The 19,926-nt window shown below is 50.9% G+C and overlaps 2 protein-coding genes across 9 annotated transcripts; one reads left to right on the top strand and one right to left on the bottom strand.

Moving 5' to 3' along the window:
* Positions 1–484: 484 nt before the first annotated feature.
* OGG1 (8-oxoguanine DNA glycosylase) lies at positions 485–7,254 on the top strand. Of its 7 annotated transcripts, XM_023547955.2 has the most exons (8): positions 490–581; positions 941–1,098; positions 1,406–1,653; positions 2,574–2,753; positions 4,141–4,322; positions 6,188–6,338; positions 6,495–6,544; positions 6,873–6,986. In XM_023547955.2, exons 1-8 carry the CDS (start codon positions 534–536, stop codon positions 6,960–6,962), a joined length of 1,107 nt encoding a protein of 368 aa, XP_023403723.2. In that variant the 5' UTR covers positions 490–533; the 3' UTR covers positions 6,963–6,986. The 7 variants fall into 7 exon arrangements, with proteins under 7 accessions (XP_064131023.1, XP_010588289.3, XP_023403726.2 ...); XM_064274953.1 differs by lacking the exon at positions 6,188–6,338 and having other exon boundaries at positions 485–581; positions 991–1,098; positions 6,873–7,254; XM_010589987.3 differs by lacking the exon at positions 6,188–6,338 and having other exon boundaries at positions 489–581; positions 4,141–4,375; positions 6,873–7,007.
* Positions 7,255–7,309: 55 nt separating this feature from the next.
* Positions 7,310–16,507, bottom strand: CAMK1 (calcium/calmodulin dependent protein kinase I). 2 transcript variants are annotated; one of them, XM_003409768.4, is made up of 11 exons: positions 16,401–16,506; positions 14,168–14,299; positions 12,465–12,539; positions 12,214–12,352; positions 11,263–11,389; positions 11,093–11,168; positions 10,109–10,221; positions 9,543–9,621; positions 9,361–9,448; positions 7,532–7,649; positions 7,310–7,422 (listed from the first exon to the last, which is right to left on the bottom strand). In XM_003409768.4, the coding sequence occupies exons 1-11, from the start codon at positions 16,481–16,483 to the stop codon at positions 7,340–7,342; spliced, it is 1,113 nt and encodes a 370-aa protein (XP_003409816.1). In that variant the 5' UTR covers positions 16,484–16,506; the 3' UTR covers positions 7,310–7,339. The 2 variants fall into 2 exon arrangements, with proteins under 2 accessions (XP_003409816.1, XP_010588293.1); XM_010589991.3 differs by lacking the exon at positions 14,168–14,299 and having other exon boundaries at positions 16,401–16,507.
* Between the last annotated feature and the right edge of the window lie 3,419 nt (positions 16,508–19,926).

Here is a 19,926-nt window from a genome sequence, read left to right as displayed (position 1 = left end):
GTTAGCAGGTGAGTGCTGAGGGCAGAATCCTCAGGAGGCAGACGCCCGCCGAGGCACTTCACGAGCACTCGAAGGGATGGAGCTGTGTTCGGGTCCCATTCTTTTGAAGAGGCTTCACGTCAGGCGCTCTGAGGGGGGCAAATATCTGAGACTGAAGAAACTCGGTGGAGAAAGACTCTTAACAGAACGGGCTGGGAGCAGGACTTGGGTCTGAGGACTCGAAGTGCTCTGAGAACAGGCAGTGAGGACTCGGGGCTCCACAACCTGCGCCCAGTCCTCTGCGACGCGGAGATGTGCCATCCAGCGAGCCGAACACGGACGACCCAGAGGCGGAGAGGTCAAGAGCGGGCAGCGAGCCCAGAGCGCGCCAACCTCTTCGGCGCCTCGGAAAGGCCCGCCCATCTACTCCACTCCTGGTTACTCATTGGCGCTTCTTACTTCCTCCTCGGATTGGCTAGCTCTGGACCAAGTGGGCGGGGCTTTGAGTACTACTTCCGGTGGTATTGAACGCGGCCTCTGGCGAAGCCGGAAGAATGCGATACCTCACGCTTCCGAAAGTGCTTGCAGCTCCGGGAGCAGTGGTGAGCTCTGAAAGGCCGTGGGGAGCGGGGCACGAAAACGTAATGATGGGGGTCGGGGCCTGCAGCGCCAGGAATACAGGATGCTATAGGGTCGCTATGAGTCGGAATCGACTCAACGGCAATGGGTTTTTTTTTCTAGGGGCAGGAGGTGGGGACAGAGAGTGGGAAGGGCGGGACTTTGGTGAACTGCAAGGGGCGGGGCCTTCAGGGAATGGAGAAATTAAATGAAACTGGGCGGGGTCTTGAATAAAATTAAGGAAGACAAGGCCCCGGTGAGCGAGGCCATAAAGGGCGGGTCTTGTGTGGGCGGGGTCATATAGTGACAAGCCGCTCCAGTGCTGAGTGGGCGGGGCCGCTAGAAAGCGGAGCCTTGTGTGTACAGGTTAGTCGGTTCCCTCCTGCCCAGTAGCATGGGTCATCGTACTTTAGCCGCCGCCCCAGCCCTCTGGGCCTCCATCCCTTGTCTACGCTCTGAGCTGCGCCTGGACCTGGTTCTGGCTTCTGGACAGTCCTTCCGGTGAGTGACTGCGCCTGGGAGGCCCGTCCTTTGGGACCCTGGATTCTGGCTCTTCCTGTTGTGCAAAGGAATGTTGGGGGTGATGAGAGAAACAGGTGCAGGTGGCGAACTTGTTCTCTCCTTCAGAAAGAGATAATTAGCCTTCTGTGCAGTGTTGTACGGATCAAAAGAGAACTGATGTCAAAGAAAGTACTTTTACTTTGCAATTAGCAAATTACTTTTGTACATGGAGTGGTTGTCGGATGGGCGGGACCGGAAAGGGTGCAGGAAGGGAAACTGAGTACAAGGGCTGTGCCTGGGGGCTCAGGTGGAGGGAGCAAAGCCCTGCGCACTGGAGTGGCGTGTTGGCGGACCAAGTATGGACACTGACCCAGACGGAGGAGCAGCTCTACTGCACCGTGTACCGAGGGAACAAGGGCCAGGTAGGCAAGCCCACACAAGAGGAGCTGCAGGCCGTTCGCCAGTACTTCCAGCTGGATGTCAGCGTGGCTCAACTGTATTACCACTGGAGTTCTGTGGACCCCCACTTCCAAGAGGTGGCCCAGAAATTCCAAGGTGAGTACAGGAACTGGGGTTCTTATACTTTGGTCAAGCTACATTTAACTTCTCTGTGACTCAGTTTCCCCACCTGTAAAATGGAGATTAATGGGGCAGTGGTGGTTCAGTGATAGAATTCTCGCCTTCCATGCAGGAGACCCGGTTTGATTCTGGTCAGTGCATCTCATGCACAGCACCACCAGTCTGGCAGTGGAAACTTTTGTGTTGCTGTGATGATGCTGAACAAATTTCAGCAGAGCTTCCAGACTAAGACTAGGAAGAAAGGCCTGGCAAGGAAAAAAAATGTGGCTCACAATGGTCCTATCTGCAACTGATCATGGGGATGGTGCAGGACTAGGCAGCATTTTGATCCATTGTGTATGGATTTTCATGAGTTGGGGGTGGATGGCCCAGGGTCAGGCAGCATTTTGATCCATTGTGCATGAGGTTGCCATCATTTGGGGCCAACTCATTAGCTAACAACAAAATGGAGATTATGAAAATGTAGAGTGTTTAGAAAAGTGCCTGGCACATATTAATTATTATTATTACTATTATTATTCTGCTGATCACCACAGTGGAATGACAAGGCTATTGAGCCAAATCCTGGCTGTGTGACCTGCAGCAGGTATCTTATTCATTCTGCAGATATTTCTGTAGCATCTGCTGTGTAACTAGAGATGTAGCAATGATCAGAACAGACATAAACCCCTGCCCTCATGGTGCCTACAAGGGGCTTCTTCATCTACGGAACAGGATGATAACCCGGACTCACAAGTTGCTATGAAGAATGACAGGCCTGGTGTTACTTTCTCTAATAATGCGGTCCCTCATTTCCTGGGATCTCCCTGGAGCCTTGGTGCGTAGGATCTGAGGCTGGGAAGAGTCCACTCTCAATAGCAGGTGTTTCTCCTACCTCCTACCTTTCTGCGCCCCAGGTGTGCGGCTTCTGCGGCAGGACCCCATTGAGTGTCTTTTCTCCTTCATCTGCTCCTCCAACAACAACATTGCCCGCATCACTGGTATGGTAGAGCGGCTCTGCCAGGCCTTCGGACCTCGGCTCATCCAGCTTGATGATGTCACCTACCATGGCTTCCCTAGCCTACAGGCTCTGGCTGGTGAGTGGGTGGGTTCCCCATGCCCAGGCCCTCCATCAGCTTTCCCTGTCACCATCTCAGAACTTCCAATTTTCCCAAACAGTGTCCCCATCCAGAATCACCCTGCCTGGTCTGATCAGCCCTAATTATACCTTGCCTTCTCAGTTTATCCTTAAAATGCCAGCAACTCATTAGTCTGTGATTTTTGTCCCATGGGTCCAATGCATTATCAGAAAAAACCATTGCCAACATCCATACACAGTATACAGTGTATAGTGTAGGAGTTAAGAGCATGGACTCTGGAGACTAACTGCTCGGGTTGAATGCTAACTCTGCCACTTGACCTCTAGCTATGTGCACTTGGGCACGTTACTTAGCCTCCCTGTGCCTCAGTTTCTTCATCTGTGAAATGGGGTAATAATAGCTCCTACCTATCAGAGTTGTCATGAGGGGCGAATAAAAGAATGCATATTGCACCCGCACAGTATTTGGCATGGAAGAAGTATGCAGAAAATTCAAGCTGCCAACTCTGCAGTGGACCCAACAGTTTTGCATCTGAGAACACACATGTTCTTCCCAACAGCCTGGTGAGGCAAGTATTTTACAGAAGCAAGTATATCAGTTGACAGATGTGAAAACCAAGCAAGGGGACATGCTTGGGGACTGCATAGTGAGGAGACAGCCTGTCTTGAGAAGAGGCATGTTTTTGATGCCTAGAAACCCAGTCTTTAGTCTTAGTTCCTATCTTAGCAGTTTTAGGACTTCAAGGAATTCATTCACTTCTCCAAGCTTCTCTCATTTATAGAATGGAGATAAAGAGTTTCCGTCTGGGAGGGTTTGGGAGAGAATTAAGCAACCTTGAGGCAGTGTGGTGTAATGGGTTAAGAGCACAGGCATTGGTGTCCCAGACTAGGGTACAAGATCCCATCTCCACCATGGTCTTTCATGAGCAAGTTCCTTAACCGCTTCTAAGCCCTCATTTTCTCCATCTGTGAAATGGGAAACACAGCAGTGCTTCCTCAGGATCCTTGAGGAGTGTAAGTAATCACATACCTAAAGCACTTTGCCAGTGCTCAAAACCCAGCACTTGATAATAGAAGCTGTTGTTGTTATTATGATTATGACTTTAGATCATGGGCATGAAAGCTCTTAGGAAAGGGCAAGAACTCAACTGGGGAGCCCTTCCATGGCAGCAAGTCTTCCTCAGTGCCTGCTCCAGCGTCCAACACATAGAAGGCGCTCAGAAAACATCTGTAGAGTAGCAAATCCCAGGCATTAGCCCTTCCCTTTGCACTTACAAGTGTCCACTCTCTCCCAAGGTACTTGTGGGGTGGAGGGCTCATACTAGCCGGAGAACAGAGAGGATGTGAGGACTCCTGACCCCTGCTGTCCTTCCCACTCTCCGCAGGGCCCAAGGTGGAGGCCCACCTCCGGAAGCTGGGCCTGGGGTATCGTGCCCGCTACGTGAGTGCCAGTGCCCGAGCCATCTTGGAAGAACAGGGTGGGCCATCCTGGCTGCAGCAACTGCGTGAGGCCCCCTACGAGGATGCCCACAAGGCCCTCTGCACCCTGCCTGGGGTGGGCACCAAGGTGATGCCCCAGGGAGAGAGAGCTGCCCTCACCACCCACACTGAGAGTAGGAGGTGAGGGCAGGCCTGGGAGCAGGGTACAGGCTCTGCTTCTGGAGGCAGAACAGAAAGGAGAAAGGACACATGAAGATGTTCTATGAGAGAAAAATACAGAGTGCTGGAAGGGTATACAGGCCATTTTGTTTTGAATGCATTTTTAGAAAGGCCATTTGTTCAGGTGCATATATATGCTGCTATATGTATGCAAAATTTTTCACATAGGAATCACGGGAAACTTAATAGTGGTTATCTTTGGAGTGACAAATGGTAAGATGTTTCTACTTTTTTTTTTTATTGAATTTACACATACAGGGTACTTACAAAACTTTATGTTTAACGTCAAAAGGGTTATCTAGCAGTAAGATGACAAAATTTAGCATCTGTTTTTTTTTTTTTTTTCTTATTTCTCTAATTTAAAAAATGAATTTTTGTCTAAAGAAAAAATTTTAACGGGCTCTGTATGACTTTGGCCAAGTCACTTCAGCTTTTGGGGCCTTGGTTTTCTTATCTGTAAAATGGATTGGTAATACCTTTGTCCTAGGTTATGATAAGGGCTTACCTTACATAGGTGCTTACTCAGTAGCAGCTCTCATCATAGGTTTTATTATTATTATTAATACATAGTATATATTGATTGAGGGAGTGTTTGGGTGGTATAAATGGTTAATGCACTCAGCTGCTAACCAAAAGGTTGGAGGTTCAAGTCCACCCAGAGGTGCCTCAGAAGGCAGGCCTGGGAGTCTGTGTCCAAAAATCAGCCATTGAAAACCCTATGTACAGCAACAACAAAAAGGACGAGTAGCTGCTGAGGCTGATTATGTACAACCAAAAGCTTCATGGGATTTGGTTTCTTGGTTTAGAGGTTTAGGGTCATGGCTTTATGAGACATCCCAGTGAATTGGCCTAATAACATACTTAGTGCCCCTGTTCTACCTTCTAGTTCAGTGTGGAGTGCCTGGGGTCGTAAAAGCTTGCAAACGGCCATCTAAGGCACTACGATTTGTCTCTGTTTGCCTGGAACAACAGAAGAAGGAGAGTCAGGAATAGGAGGAGGATATGGAATATGTGGCTAATAGCCTCCACAAACAGCTGCTTCCTTTGCCATGAGACCAGAACTGGATGATGCCCAGCTACTATTACTGATCAAAGATCATTTTGATCAAAGATTCCATAGAAGAATTCTGATCAAAAGGGGGGCAATACAAAACAGAATTTAAAATTCTCATGTGGAGCCATGAAGGTCAGATGAACCTCTGAAACTATTGCTCTGAGATAATCTTTAAACCTTAAACCAGAAACATCCCCTAAAGTCTTCTTAAAACCAAACAGTAGTTTAACTTAACTAGTAAAAAATGTCTGCCTTGAGCATTAAACTCTTTTAAGAACTACCTATATGGGATCAAATTGACAACAGCAACTCAAAAGATTAGATAGGAACCTTAGGGGGCAATGAGTTTATGTTAATGAGGAACTACTCAGAAAAGGAGGATGAGAATGTAATCCGTATCACTAAATGGTACATGTAGAAACTGTTGAATCAGTGTATGTTTTGCTGTGTATATTCTCAACAACAGAATGAAGAAAATTATATTTTAAAAATTAAAAAAAAAAAAAAGAACCTATTAAATACAGTTCTACTCTAACACACATGGGGTTGCCATAAGTCAGAATCAACTCAATGGCAACTGGTTTTTTGTATTGATTGAAAATATAGACTAATAATAACCTCGGAGTAGAGGAAGCAGCAGCTGGTCTTTGGGGCTAGAAGCAGGATGCTGGCGGGATCCTGCCATTCAGCCTCGGTGGCTCACTCTGTGTCTGTCAAAGGTGGCTGACTGCATCTGCCTGATGGCCCTAGACAAGCCCCAGGCTGTGCCTGTGGACATCCACATGTGGCATATTGCCCAGTATGACTACAGCTGGCATCCCACCACAAGCCAGGCCAAGGGTCCGAGCCCCCCGGCTAACAAGGAACTGGGTGAGGAGAGAAATTGGGATGTTGGGGCTGGCAGTGGGGTTGAGATGAGACAGACCCCTCACCCTCTTGGTCACCTCTCCCTAAATCCTACATCCTCTGTGTGTGAGGAGCAGGGAGAGAGGGGCCAATTAAATAGACTCATCATTTCTGGTTTAGGAAACTTCTTCCGGAGTCTCTGGGGACCTTACGCTGGCTGGGCACAAGCGGTGAGTATACCCAGGTTTCCCCCACCCTCCAGCCATTAATCCAGATCCCACAGGATTTCTCCCTTCTCCGCTAGTCCTAACTCAGTGGTCTATTTCAACAACCCAACCCCGATCCCCATGGACTCTTCTGCCACCATCCCAAGTGGCCCTAAAGGACCCCCAACCACCCAGCCCTGACCCCAGCGGACTTGCACCCATCTCCCCGTGGATTCTTATTGCCCCCAGCCCTGTTCCCCATGAATTCCTCTACCTCCTAACACTGCCACCAGCCCCATCAGCCCTGACCCCAGTACATGCCCCCACCCACACAAACTCCTTGCTCCTGCAGGTGCTGTTCAGTGCTGACCTGCGCCAACCCCACCGTGCTCAGGAGCCACCGGCAAAGCGCAGAAAGGGGTCCAAAGGGCCAGAAGGCTAGGTGGGGACTCTGGACAAAGGAATCCCCAAACGTGTTCCCCCATTTCTCTTCCCCCTCCCCACCCAGGTGCATGTTGGGGTGGGGGCTCCCTGCAGCTATTGTCTTCCAATCTTCAGGCACCCCCAAATCAAGCAGTCAGTTTGTACAACAGGGTTGGATGGAGGCTATCGGGAGACAGAGCTACCTGTGGTTTTATCCTCTTCCCTTTATTACAAGAAGGAACAATAAAATAGAAACATTTGTATGGAAAATGCAATGGAGGAGAAGTAGGGAAGGGAGTGGGCCAGGATAACTCCTTACTCAGTTCAGGGAGGAAAGGGGAGCAGACTGTCCCCCAAACCCTCCCCGGCAGGGGATCCTGACCCTGGCTCCAGGACCTAGAGCTGGGGGGGCAGTGCAGGGGAAAGTTCTGGACCCGGCTCCACACAGCAGTCTCGACAGCAGCAGCCAGCCACTGGCCCTAGCACAGGAAGAGAGGACAGAGTTGGCTGCAGGGACAGACCCTCCACTCTGGCCTGGGTGCCTCTGTGCGGACCACCTCTGTGCTCCCACAAAGCCCCAGTCCTCACCCCCAGCTGCTGGTGCCAGAAGCTCCCCATGGCTCGCCACCTGTCCCTGCCCCTCCTGGCTGGTGCCCAACTGCAGCTTCCTCATGTGCCGCACCACAGCCGTGGCATTGAAGGCTTGCTGTGGGAAGAGAGGGGAGAGAGGGCTTTTGAGAGAGTGGGGGGTCATGGGGCAGGGGCTGGTGGTAGGATTCTTGCAGTGGTTCTTTTATTTTCATTCAGGTGTTATCTACTGATCCCTTAAGACCCCACAAAAAAAGACTCCAAAAACCAAACCCGTTGCCACTGAGTCCATTCAGACTCATAACAACCCTACAGGACAGAGTAGAACTGCCTATAGGGTTTCCAGGGAGTGGCTGGTGAATTCGAACCGCTGACCTTTTGGTTAGCAGCCAAGCTCTTAAACACTGTACCACCAGGGCTCCTCAAAAGCTTTATTATATTCAATCAAATATTTATGTATACATATACATACATATATATAGGAATGTATATATAAACAGACATATAACTATAATTCATATTTATATCTAATAGCAAACACTTTTATAGCATTATGTGTCAGGCAGTGCTCTAAGCACTTTACATGGTAATTCATTTAATCTTCACAAAGCTTTTTGAGGTAGGCACTATTAGTATCACCATTTTCAAAGGAGGAAATCAAGGCACATAGGTTAAGTAAATTGCCCAGGTGTGTGGGGAGTGTGTGTGTGTGTGTGTGTGTGTCTTTATTCAACACAGCCACCTAGATATCCCACAGGCCCCTCAAATTCACCATGTCCAAAACTAAAACTATCCCACCAAGACCTGTTTCTGTCCCTGGAATCTCCATCTCCATGATTGTACCACCATCTACTCTATCCCCACCCAGAAACTTGGACCACTTCTTGGCATCTCTCTCCCCCAACACTGATTCCATCATCACATCTTGTCAGTCCTGCCTCCTAAATGACTCTTGACTGATCAACCACTGTTTTCTATTCCTGTTGCTACTGCTCTGGTTCAAGCCCTCACCGCCTCCTGGCTGCATCTCCGCTACTGCCTCCTAATGGATCTCCCAGTCTCCACTCCGTGCCACTCCTGCAGCCTGAGAGCCCTTTCAGTGGGCAGATGCCTGCTTTAAATCCTTCTGGGGCTCCTCAGCTCCCTCAGAATCAAGGCAGTGCTCCACTGTGGCATTCGAGGCCCTGAACGGCCAGGCCTTGCCTGCCTCTCTACCCTCAGCTCCTGCTCCTCATCCCCTTAAGCCCCTCCAGTCCAGCAGGCTCAGCACTTGAACTTCCCTGAATGGCCACACTCTCTTGCCCCTGGCCCTCTGCACATCTGTTCTCTCTGCCTCAAATATTATTCCTCTTTGCCTGGCTAATTCCTATTCAATTGTTAGGTCTCATCTTACACATCACCACCTCTATGACTCTTCCTGGACCCCTTAGGCTTGATTAGATGCTTCCTTAAGAATTATAGACTGTTCTCCCTCTAAATTTGGAGGACAGGGATCGGGTGGATTAACCAGTAAGCATGGGTTTATTTGTCCTTACTAATCTGTAGTACACAATTTCACCTGATGTGGTAAAACCCATGTGAAATTTTGCGCTACAGATTAATAAGTAAGCACAAGTAAGCCCATGCATACCTTGCTAATTGGGTAATCCGTGTCTTTCTGGAATAGCGTGGTATCAGTGTTTGGTGAATCAATGAGAGCCTTCAGTATCACTGAGCAGTTACCGTATACACAAATTGGTGTTAGGTGCTGTGTGATCTTAGGCCTGGATAGTGGGGGGCAGGATGGGTTCAGGGGAGACTGGAACCCAGGACTTGGGACATGATCTCACCTTCCACTTGCTCTTGGCAAAGTTCTTCTTGATCTGCTCGCTCACCGACTGGTGGATATTCTTATCTAGAGCCGTATCCCCTGCAATCCTAGGATGGGGTGTGTGAAGGGGCCTGTGAGAGGCAGAGACAGGCCTGGGGGCCCCAGACCCCACCCCAGTCCACAGCTTGAAGAAGCACTCACCATGGGTGCTGCAAGGCCTGCTCACAGGTGAACCTCTTCTCTGGATCCTTCTCCATCAAGTGTCGGATGAAATCTTTGGCTGAACCCCCAAGACAAAGCAAGGACAGGGTGGGAGTACCCATGGGCACCCCAAGACAGAGCCCACCCCCTCAGGTCTGGCCTTGCATCAAAGCAAGAGGCCAGGTTTGTCCTTGCACTGCCACCTCATCTGTGCTCTTTCTCTAAGCCCTCTCTCCCTTAAGAAAAAACTAGCTCTTAGAAAAAACGTCTGTGAATGATTGATAATAGCTTCACAGTCTGCTTCCTAATAGGGGCACAGAAGGAGGGATAAAACATTTCGTGGTGGTGTTTGAGGCAGTAGGAAGTCAGCAAGGGGAGGTCTTTTCAAAAATACTACGTTTAAAGGATGAATGAATGCATGCCTACAAGTGTCTCAGGCTGGGGCCAGGCAGGGATGTCTGGGCCTGAAGCCAGCTCTTAGACTGGAGCTGGGGAATTGGTGACTCCCAAAACAGATGAAGGCACCAGAGGCAGGGCCCCAGGGAGGAAGGCAAGGCCCCACATACCAGAGTCAGAGATGTCGTCCCAGTAAGGAGAGTCAAACTCATACTCAGCCTTCAAAATCTGTTCAAAAAGTTTGGCATCATTCTCGTCATAGAAGGGGGGGTAACCGCAGAGCCTGGACAGGAAGAAACCTGTCCTCATTTCCACATTCAGTGCACCTGCAGGCTCCAGGATGGAGCTTTAGGGCCATCCCGGGAGTCAGGCAGGACCCACAGGAAGGAGCGCCCCCTCTTACAAAGGCCAGATATACCGGCCTCCTTTCTGTTCCCTGAACATGCCCTGATCTTTCCCTCCTCAGCGTCTTTGCTAAACTATTCTTCCCAGACCTCAAACGGCTGGCTCCCTCACTACATCCAGGATGCCACTCAAATCTCACCTTCTCAGAGAGGACCTCCTGACCTCATCTAAAATGGCAACCATCCCCACCTCCTACCCTGCTCGATTTCTCTTCATAGTACTTTTTACCACGTAACATTGTTTATTTGTTTATTGTCTGTTTCCCCTACTGGAATATCAGCTCCTTGAGGGGAGGCCCTTTGTCGTTTTTGTTCTCTGCTAAATCCCCAGGACTTGGCACAGTGCCTGAGACATACAAAACCAAACCAGTTGCTGACACGTTGATTCTGACTCGTGGCGTCCCCATGTGTGTCAGAGTAGAACTGTGCTCCACAAGGTTTTCAATGGCTGGTTTTTCTGAAGTAGATCACCAGGCCTTTCTTCCTGGATACTTCTGGGTGGACTCGCACCTCGAACCTTTTGGTTATCAGCCGAGGGCTTAACCATTTGTGCCATTCATGAGACCCTACCACGGCTCCTCACCTGAAGCATAGCAGGTGCTAAGTAGTTATTGAATGAAGTAATTAAGTAATGAATTGGTAGATATAAATATGGAGGAAAGGAAGAAAGGGCAGAGGAGAGGAAGGGAAGAAATTAGGGGAGAGGACTACCCTGGGGCCACACTCCCCAATGGCCAAGCCCCTACTCACAGGATGTAGGCGATGACCCCTATGGACCAGCAATCCACAGCCTTGCTGTAGGGCTTCTGGGCTAGGACCTCAGGGGCTGTGGAGGGAAGGGGACACGGTGGTGACAAATCTCTGCCCTGCAGTGCCTGGTTCCTCCCCTGCCCCTGGCCCCAGCCCAGGGCCCTCCGCACCCACGTATCCCGGGGTCCCACAGGCGGTGGAGAGCACGCTGCCTGGGTCCTCCATCTTAGAGAGGCCAAAGTCAGAGATCATGATCTTGGAGTCTTCATCCAGGCTGTAGTACAGCAGGTTCTCTGGCTTGGAGGGCAGAAGGGGGAAGAAGGGGCAGTCAGAGGTGGCCAGAGGCTAGTCAGACCTCTGCTTCCCCGAGCACACCTTGAGAAACAATGTCCCCTACAGCATGCCATCCTGGTTACAGGCACAAGAATCTCAAGGAAGGTCTCAAGAATGTTTAAAGTTCCAGAAAGGACAAAGGACTGAGGAGGTGGGGGAGAGAATTTTCTATAAACCTCAGGGATGTATTGTGAAGTCTAAAAGAAAGAATCCCTGAGTACCTACTGCATGCCATACCCTGTCTTAGTGCTAGATTTCACTTTGTCCTTACCACATCCCGTTTTACAGGTCAGTCTGAATAATCTCGTTTTACAGATGAGGAAACTGAGGCCAGAGAGCAAAGTAATTTGCCCAAGAACCCACAGTTAGAAAGTAGCGGGACCAGAATTCAAACGCAGGTCTGTCTGAGCCCAGCGCTCTTCTCCTAGACTAGAATGAGATGTACTAAAAATGTGAATCGCATTATTAGCTGAGTAATAGGAGTTTGGGGACTTCCAGCTTTCTTCTTTATTCTTTTCTGTCCCATCCAAGTTTTCTACAAAGAGTAAGTGGAACTTTCATTATCAGAAAAAGACATAAAATGTTCTAGGATGAAATAGCAGCACAATTCACCTTTGTGTTCATTTGAGTGTCGTAATTGGAAGGAGAGAAAGCAGTTTAGGGATTACAAGGTCCTTATTGCAGGTGGGAAGCCCAGGCTCAGCGAGGGGTGAGAGTTACTCAAGGCCATACAGTGAGGATGCCTGAGCCCTGGGTGCCCTCACCTACCACACACCCTCACACCCCACCTTGAGATCTCGGTGAACGATGCCCAGGTCATGTAGGTACTTGACGGCATCCAGCACCTGGAAGATGAGGCGGCTGGCGTCTCGCTCTGTGTAAAAGCCTTTCTCCACGATGCGGTCAAACAACTCCCCGCCGGACACCCTGCAGCCGAGTATAAGGCAGTCTGGCCAAGAGAGTGGGGCTGAAAGGGCAAGGTCCCCCAGGCTAGGGAATGCAGGAAGCCCAGGAAAGGGGCAGAGGTTGGGCCACTCACAGCTGCATGATGAGGTAGAGGTGGCCCCCACTCTCGTAGATGTCATCCAGGGCTACGATGTTGGGGTGCTTGATCCTGGAAGCAGAAATGAAGTGGCTCAGAGCTGGGGACAGCTCAGCTGCCTCCCCACCCTCACCTCCCATTGCCTGCAAACCTGAGCAGAACAAACCAAGGATCTGGACCCCAAAGGGAAAAGCTTGTTTGCCATGATTTGTTATAATTTATCAGGAGGCAGAAGAGTAAATAAACACTCGGCTCTGGCATCCGACAGAACAGGGTTCAAATCCTGCCTCTGCCACATGCCATCTGAGGACAAGGCTTTCCTCTTCATCACACTGATCAAAATGTTTGAATTTAAAAAATTCACCACACCCTCTAACCCAACAGGTCAACGCCATGAGGCCAGGAACTCTGACTTGCTCACCACCTGTCAACACCTGGTGCGAACTAGGTGCTCGATAATGTCTGTTGAATTGAATATAACTTCTCTGAATCTCAGTTTCTTCATCTACAAAATGAAGCTAATGATAGTACTTCCCTCAAAGAGTTGGGGTGAAGATCATGTGAGCCAATGCAGGTCAGGTGCTTGGCACAGGGCCAGGCACACAGTAAATGCCCAATAAATGAACCAATCATGGTGACTGGTCATGATGAAGAGGAAGGCTCGGCTGTGCCACAAACTTGCAGTGTGACCTTGGGCAAATCCCTTGCCCTCCTGGGCCTCAGTTTCCTCCCCTGGAAAGTAGCAGTGATCATTTCTTCCCTGCCCATCTCTCTACCCAGGGTGGCTGGAAGGCTTCAGGGAGAGTCTGGAAGTGAAGATTTTTATAAGCTGCCCGGTGAGGGCCCGGAAGTTTATATCAGCATGAGCATTTCAAAATATACCAATTGGTTGTTGACTTGGTCCCAGGGTCAGCAGACAGGCATCTTTTAACTTCCTGAGCAGCTTTAATAAGTGAGGGGGATCTTGAGGTAGGTCTAGAGATAACAGTAGCTAAGATTCATAAACTCAGTCATGTTCAAGGATTGACCTTTAGACCTGAGAGAACAGTCATCCAATGTAAATAGCCCTTCTATCTCAGTCACATCTGTCATGTTAGTTCTTGTGCCAAGCACTTGAAATAAAGGACCTCTAATGCTCCCCAAGGAGCCCTGGGGGTATAGTGGTTAAGAGTTCGGCTGCTAATCTAAAGGTCGGCAGTTCAAATCCACCAGCTGCTCCTTGGAAACCCTGTCGGGCAGTTCTATTCTGTGCTACAGGGTCGCTATGAGTCAGAATCGACTCAACAGCAACAGGTTTCGTATTTTAATACTCCCCAAAGGAGCCTGGTGGCCTGATGGTTAAGCGCTCAGCTACTAACTGAAAGGTCAGTGGTTTGAACCCCCCAACCGCTCTGTAGGAGAAAAATGTGGCAGTCTGCTTCTATAAAGATCACAGCCTTGGAAGCCCTATGGGGCAGTTCTACCCTTTCCTATAGGGCATCACTGTAAGTTGGAATCGACTCAATGGCAGTAGGTTTGGTTTGGTTTGGTTTAATACCTCCCACATCCTACCAAGGGGCTATTATTGCCCCCATTTTATAACTAAGCTATTTGAGGCTCAGAGAGGTTAAATGATTCTCCTGAAGCAGAGGGAAAGGGACGAGAGAGGAGGGGTCAGCGCAGGGTCACCGTGGAACAAGGATAGGCTGTGGCCCACGCACTTGTGCAGGACAGCGATCTCATTCTCCATGGTGCCCTCCTTGCCCTCCAGGGCCTTCTTGGCAATGCATTTGATGGCCACCAGCTTCTGAGTCCTCTTATCTTCTGCCAGGATTACCTCCGAGAAGGCCCCCCTGCAGGGAGAGGGAATTCCTGAGGTAGGGAACTGGAACCCCACCTTCCCTCCAGTCTCTCCTCTAACCTTATGTGTCATGTGACCACCTCTGGACCAAGGAAGTGGGATAAGCCTCTCCCAATCACTCGTCTACTCCTGGCTCTAGAAGTGGTCACAGACCCACATCTGGCCAATCAGACTAATCTATCCCCTGGCCACAGTAATTAAGTCATGTGATATACCAGGTTACTGGCACTTTGAGAATGAGGTGTTCTTTCTTGCTAGGTTGGTAGCATGTAAGCCTGGAACTAATTTGCCGCCACTTGAGGAGAGCCTGCTTGAGTATGAAGCCAATACAAAGGAAATCAGAGCTAAGAAATGGTCAAAGACAATTTCTTGATAACATCATGTAAGCCTCTGGATCCAGCCATGCCTGAAACCTACCCCTGACCTTTTTGATGCATAATTGATTTTAGTCTCACTAATTTAATGTTAGTGGGTAATTTAACATCCTGGCGGTATAGTGGTTAAGTGCTACGGCTGTTAACCAAAGGGTCAGCAGTTCAAATCCACCAGGCACTCCTTGGAAACTCTATGGGGCAGTTCTGCTCTGTCCTATAGGGTCGCTATGAGTCGCAATTGATTCGATGGCACTGGGTTTGGTCTGTTTGGTTTTTTAATTTATCATCCTTTAGAACCTAGAAGAACTACCAGCATCACCTGCGAGCTTTTTAAAATGCAAAATCTCAGGTCTCACCCCAGATTTACTTTATCAGAATCTGCATTTTAACAAGATCCTCAGGTGATCTGTACGCACATTAAAGTTTGAGGAACACTGCTTTAGAACAAACACTTAGAAAGGAACAAACTAATTTACACTAAAGTTCACTGCGTAAGGAGGGTTTACTAGAGTGTTCTTTCTCAGATTGTTTGTTTTCCTTGGGAGAATGAGAAGTCATAAGCCAAAGAAAAGTATCTGTCATGGTGAAATTTCAGTCATCAGGAATAACTAGTGACCGTAGTAGCCTCGGAAACCCTGGTGGTGTAGTGTTTAAGAGCTACGGCTGCTAACCAAAAAGGCCGGCAGTTTGAATCCACCAGGCGCTCCTTGGAAACTGTATGGGGCAGTTCTACTCTGTCCTATAGAGTCGCTGTGAGTTGGAACGGGTTTAGTTTTTTTTTCTTTTGGTAATAGCCTCATCACTAGTTTCTAGTCTTGTCCCTCTTCAATTTTATCTTCTATCCTGTGGCCAGCAACCCAACTTTCTTGAATTGCAAACCTGCCAAAGTCTTAAATGTCTCCCTCTGGCCTGTGGGATAAAGTCCAGTCTCAGTTGTCTGGCTTTCAAGGCCCCGCATGAATGGCCTGTCCCTGCTTTTCTCCAGCCTCTTCTTTCACTCTTCCCCAAGCCTCTTATTTTAAGCCCCACCAGGCTCCTTACCTCTTTCCACCATACCTCTGAGCCTCTGCTGATATTCCTTCTGCCGGGACCGCCCTTTGCCCTCTCTGACAAGTGCACCTCTACCCATCCTTCAGTTCCCATGAACAATTCCCCCTCCCCAAGGCAGAAGCCATAGCCCTCACTGGGCTATACAGAGCTCTCAGGCCCATCCTTAACTGGAGCACAGCACACACACTGTGTCATCTTCCATGGATCTGTCTCCCACACGTGCCTGGGATCCGCTTGAGAGGCAGAGAGGCGTGAGTTATTTCTGGATTCCCACCACTGAGAACAGAGCCATGCTCAGCCTCAGTTCCCAAGTGTAGGCTGGGGCCCCCAGCTGTTGGTAGCAAGTTGGATAAGCTGGCCCCTTCATTTCCCCACTCCCTTCTCTTCAGTGGCAACCCAGAACTGCAGCAAGAGCAGTTCCTGTCCCATCCACTGACAGACAGAAGTGAGAAGCCGAGTCCGGCCTGAGCCACAGAGAGGCAGCCACAGGGCCTGGGCTGTAGGAAACAGGAAGCAGTGATCAAGTGACCAGAGGAAGCGTCACCCTAGGCCCAGCCGACCCAGCCATCCAGATCCAGAAGTGAGGACCTCCCAAGTCCCCTCCCACCATCAGGCTATCTCAGGGACAGCCCCCTTCTCTCCTGCCCTGAGATTTGAGGGATCACTCACGTGCCCAGAACATCACGGAAGTCATAAATGTCCCTAATGTCCTCCGCCTGCTTCCAGCTGGGGGCTTCCACTGCCCCCGGCATGGCCCACTGCCCACTGGCCACAGCCAGGGCTCCTGGGAAAGAGAATGGAGGGAGGGGGCTCAGTGGGGCACAGCCTTCTCTCTGGGAACTTACCTGGGTCCCATTCAGTCATTCAACATGCATTTATTCATTCCTTGATTCAGTCATTACACAGTCATTTAACAAACATTCATTTGCTCAGTCATTTGTCCATTCAACAAACATCCTTTATGGTGGAAGAAAAATTCTTCATTCAAAAAGTCATTCATTCACTCATTCATTTATCCAGCTCATTTTCCAGTTTCTCCCTTTCCAAATGCAAACATCCAGGGGGACCCTGACCTCTGGAAGGACAGCAGAGAAGACTCCAGAGGAGCTTGTAGAAGTGCACAGCCCGGGAGGATGCCCCTGTCCCCAGAACCAGCAATGTCCTAGCCCCACCCTGGGAACTGCTGGGGTGTCTCCTCTCCCTCCTTCTCCTTCTCCCCTGCCCCAGCCTCTCTCGGAAATCAGGTTTCCGGCAGCTTGGGCTTCCAGCAATATCTCAGCCACGTTTTTAAATAGCTCCTTCTGCACTGTTACCCCGGCAACAACAGCCACAGCTGGAGCTCCCCAGGCCTCCTACTTCTCCCCTTCCTCCTGACTCCCCATCTGGGTCCAGGCAGCCTGAGAAATGGTCCCACCCAACCTGTCCCACCTGGCCCTGTCTCACTCTGATCCAACCTGGACCTTCCCCCACTGAGGCCTCTGTCTCATCCAACAGGAGAGGATGGGCATTATCTCCCCAGTTATCAGAAGAATGGGGAGACTGAGGTTGCAGATGGGTAGGGGTTGGGTCCAGAGTTCCCCAAATGATGCCCAGCCGGGGCCCCAGCTAAGCTTGCTGAGGGCAAAGGCCATGGAGGGAGCTTCCCTCAGCTGCTCCTTTCCATTTGCAGCCAGGCTGGGGCCCATTAGAAAACAGTTTCCTAACCCCATTCCAGGCCCACAGAGGATGAGGCCAAAACAAAGCCTTGTGTGCTGTGTGGCCTCACGGAGGGTGCTTTTCCTCTGTTTCCTCTGAGGAAGAATGAGTGGAAGGTGCCCTGACTAGAGCCCCTGGGGGGAAATCCCACCCCTTGGGTGGGACCATGTTCCCAGGGGGCCATAGTCACCAATCCCAGGAGCAGAAACTTCTAGGAAAAGAGACTTGATAGTGAGCTCTAGAGGCACAGTCTTAAACTCGAAGGGCTGGCAAATAAGCCTGTCACAGTTTCACACATGCCTGTACCCAGCCACCCCATACCAAGCCCCACTCACACCCCTGAATCCAGACACCTGTCCCCAGAGCCAGCACACCCTACACTCAAATACCCTGATGCCTAATCATATGCATATACCCATACATAAGCACACATCTCCAAACTCACACTGCCCCCAGACATCCTTACAGCCTGTCTGCCCAAATACTCCTCACCCAGATCCCCATGCTGACCCTCTTATACCCCAAAACACACATCCACACACCTGGACAAGATGACACCCAGACACACACACCTGTATACCAGACACCCCAGACTCACGCACACTCTACACACTCCAGCTCCTACATCCCACACCCTAGAAGCTCCTATACCCTAAACCAGCCCCCAACTCATTACACACCTAACTCCAAACATCCTTAGTACACAACGGTACCCCAGCCCAACTCTGAGTTACTACCTTTACAGCCAGATACCCTTACTTCTCAGCACACACACCTAGCTGGACACACAGTTTTGCCAAAAACACACCAATCCCCAGACATCTCCACCCATAAGAATATCCTCACACACTAACCCACTGCACCCCATTACCTGACGCACACCACTGTACTAAGACACAGTACTCCCTAACCCGGCCCCACCCCCACATATATACCTCCAAATGCCCATGCCCTTCCACATTCAGGAGCAGCTGAACACGCATACACACACACACCCTTCTCACCCTCCTATATGACCCACTCAGTTTCCCACAGCCTGCCCGGCACCTGCTGGGCCTGGGCAGAGGTGGAGGAAAAAGGCCCAGTGCCCGTCCAGGGTCCAGCCCGTCCGAGCGCCCCTCGCATCCCTGGGGGAGGGCTTTCAGCTGCGAGGGGGTCCCTCCGCCCCCTAGCGCCCAGGGGAGCAGGCGGGGCTGCACCGGCCCCGGGCCGTACCTGCGGCTGCCCCGCCGCGGGGCTGGCTGGGAGGCCCGAGGTGGCTGGCGCCGAGCTCCCGCCGCGGTCTACCGCCGCTGCGCGCCTGGCCCGCCCTCCCGACCGCTCTCTCGCTGGGGCTCTGCTCCGGCTTGGCACGCTCCCCCCGCCCGTCTGCCCGCAGCTCTGATGTCAGTGAGGGAGGAGCCTGCGGCGGAGGGACCCGGGCTAGGAGGCGAGGCGGCGCTCCCCGCTAGGGAAGGGGCGCGTGAGGGACCCCTGGATCCTGGCCAGCCCCTTCCCGGACCCTTCCCGCCCTTCGTTCTCAGGCAGGTCCCCATTTCACTGAAGAGACAACTGAGGCCCAAAGAGATGAAGGGTTCCAAATCAGCAGTTGATCAGTAGCAGAGTAGGATTCGAACCCAGGGCTGTCTGATGCCAGAGGCAGACCAGTTTCACTCTGTTGCCTCGCGGATTTTCTTTCAGATCATTCTGGGTGCTCCCTTAAGGCTCCTCGGGCTCCGTCTCCTCTCCCTTCGGTGCCCAGAAAAGAATTAGACCCGCGGAAGGGCTAGAAAGACTAGGGGGGTGGGGGAGCGGCATTCTTTTAGTAGGGAAAGGGCCTGGCAAGAGAAGGCAATGAAGAGGGTCGAGGCAGCCGTAGGGTGGGAGCTCCCTCCAAACCCCATTTGACAGGTGGAAAAATTGAGACCTGAGGTTCCTCACTACCCCTCTGAGTGGTGTGGTGTCTTGAGGTTGCAGGTGGGGGGTGGGAGGGGAAAGGGGTGTGGCAAATCAAGAGAAAGCCGGCCAAAGAGAACCTAAGTGCCACGTGACTATGTGCAGGCGCCAGGGACAGATGGCTGGGAGCCAGGGTGAGGAAGAGGGGGGCGCCAAGCTAGCTCCTGGGGCGGCGGGCAGGGAGCCAAGGGACTTGACCCACGTCAGCTTTCGAAAGGCCTTCCCTGGGAAGAAATGCAGCAGTGGGGGGGAGCGGGGGAGCAGCTCCTCGCAGGATTGGCGGTGGGGGTGGACTGCCAGCTGGAGGCGCTGCTGCGGACCCCCACTCCACCTCCATCGACCTCCCAGTACCACTACCCACCCCAGAATTACTGTGCTTTCCAGTTGGAGATGACAAGAAGACAATGCTTACCCCAACTCGTTTTCCCTCCCTGTCACTGGGACTGTGTGAGAAGTTGGTCAATTTATTATGCCCATTTTACAGATGAGAGGAGGACGGCTGAGGCTGGTAGAGGGCTTTAGAGTCCCACTGGCCAGAGTTACCGTTTACCTCTCTGAGCCTCAT

The sequence above is a fragment of the Loxodonta africana genome, chromosome 22 (assembly GCF_030014295.1).
Source record: "Loxodonta africana isolate mLoxAfr1 chromosome 22, mLoxAfr1.hap2, whole genome shotgun sequence".
In the NCBI taxonomy this organism is placed as follows: Eukaryota; Metazoa; Chordata; class Mammalia; order Proboscidea; family Elephantidae; genus Loxodonta; species Loxodonta africana.
The sequence above is the reverse complement of the archived record's forward strand: the minus strand, read 5'-3'. Positions and strand labels throughout refer to the sequence as shown.

Bases quoted from the DNA above. Each gene is read 5' to 3' on its own strand.
- OGG1 (XM_023547953.2), top strand. From the start codon at position 534: ATGCGATACCTCACGCTTCCGAAAGTGCTTGCAGCTCCGGGAGCAGTG. The intron at 582-940 runs GTGAGCTCTGAA...CGGGGCCGCTAG, and splicing joins TTGCAGCTCCGGGAGCAGTG to AAAGCGGAGCCTTGTGTGTA. The intron at 6,545-6,872 runs GTGAGTATACCC...TTGCTCCTGCAG, and splicing joins ACGCTGGCTGGGCACAAGCG to GTGCTGTTCAGTGCTGACCT.
- CAMK1 (XM_003409768.4), bottom strand. From the start codon at position 16,483: ATGCCGGGGGCAGTGGAAGCCCCCAGCTGGAAGCAGGCGGAGGACATT. The intron at 14,300-16,400 runs GTGAGTGATCCC...CTCTCCCTGCAG, and splicing joins TTCCGTGATGTTCTGGGCAC to GGGGGCCTTCTCGGAGGTAA. The intron at 7,423-7,531 runs GTGAGGACTGGG...TTCCTGTGCTAG, and splicing joins TCTGGCACCAGCAGCTGGGG to GGCCAGTGGCTGGCTGCTGC.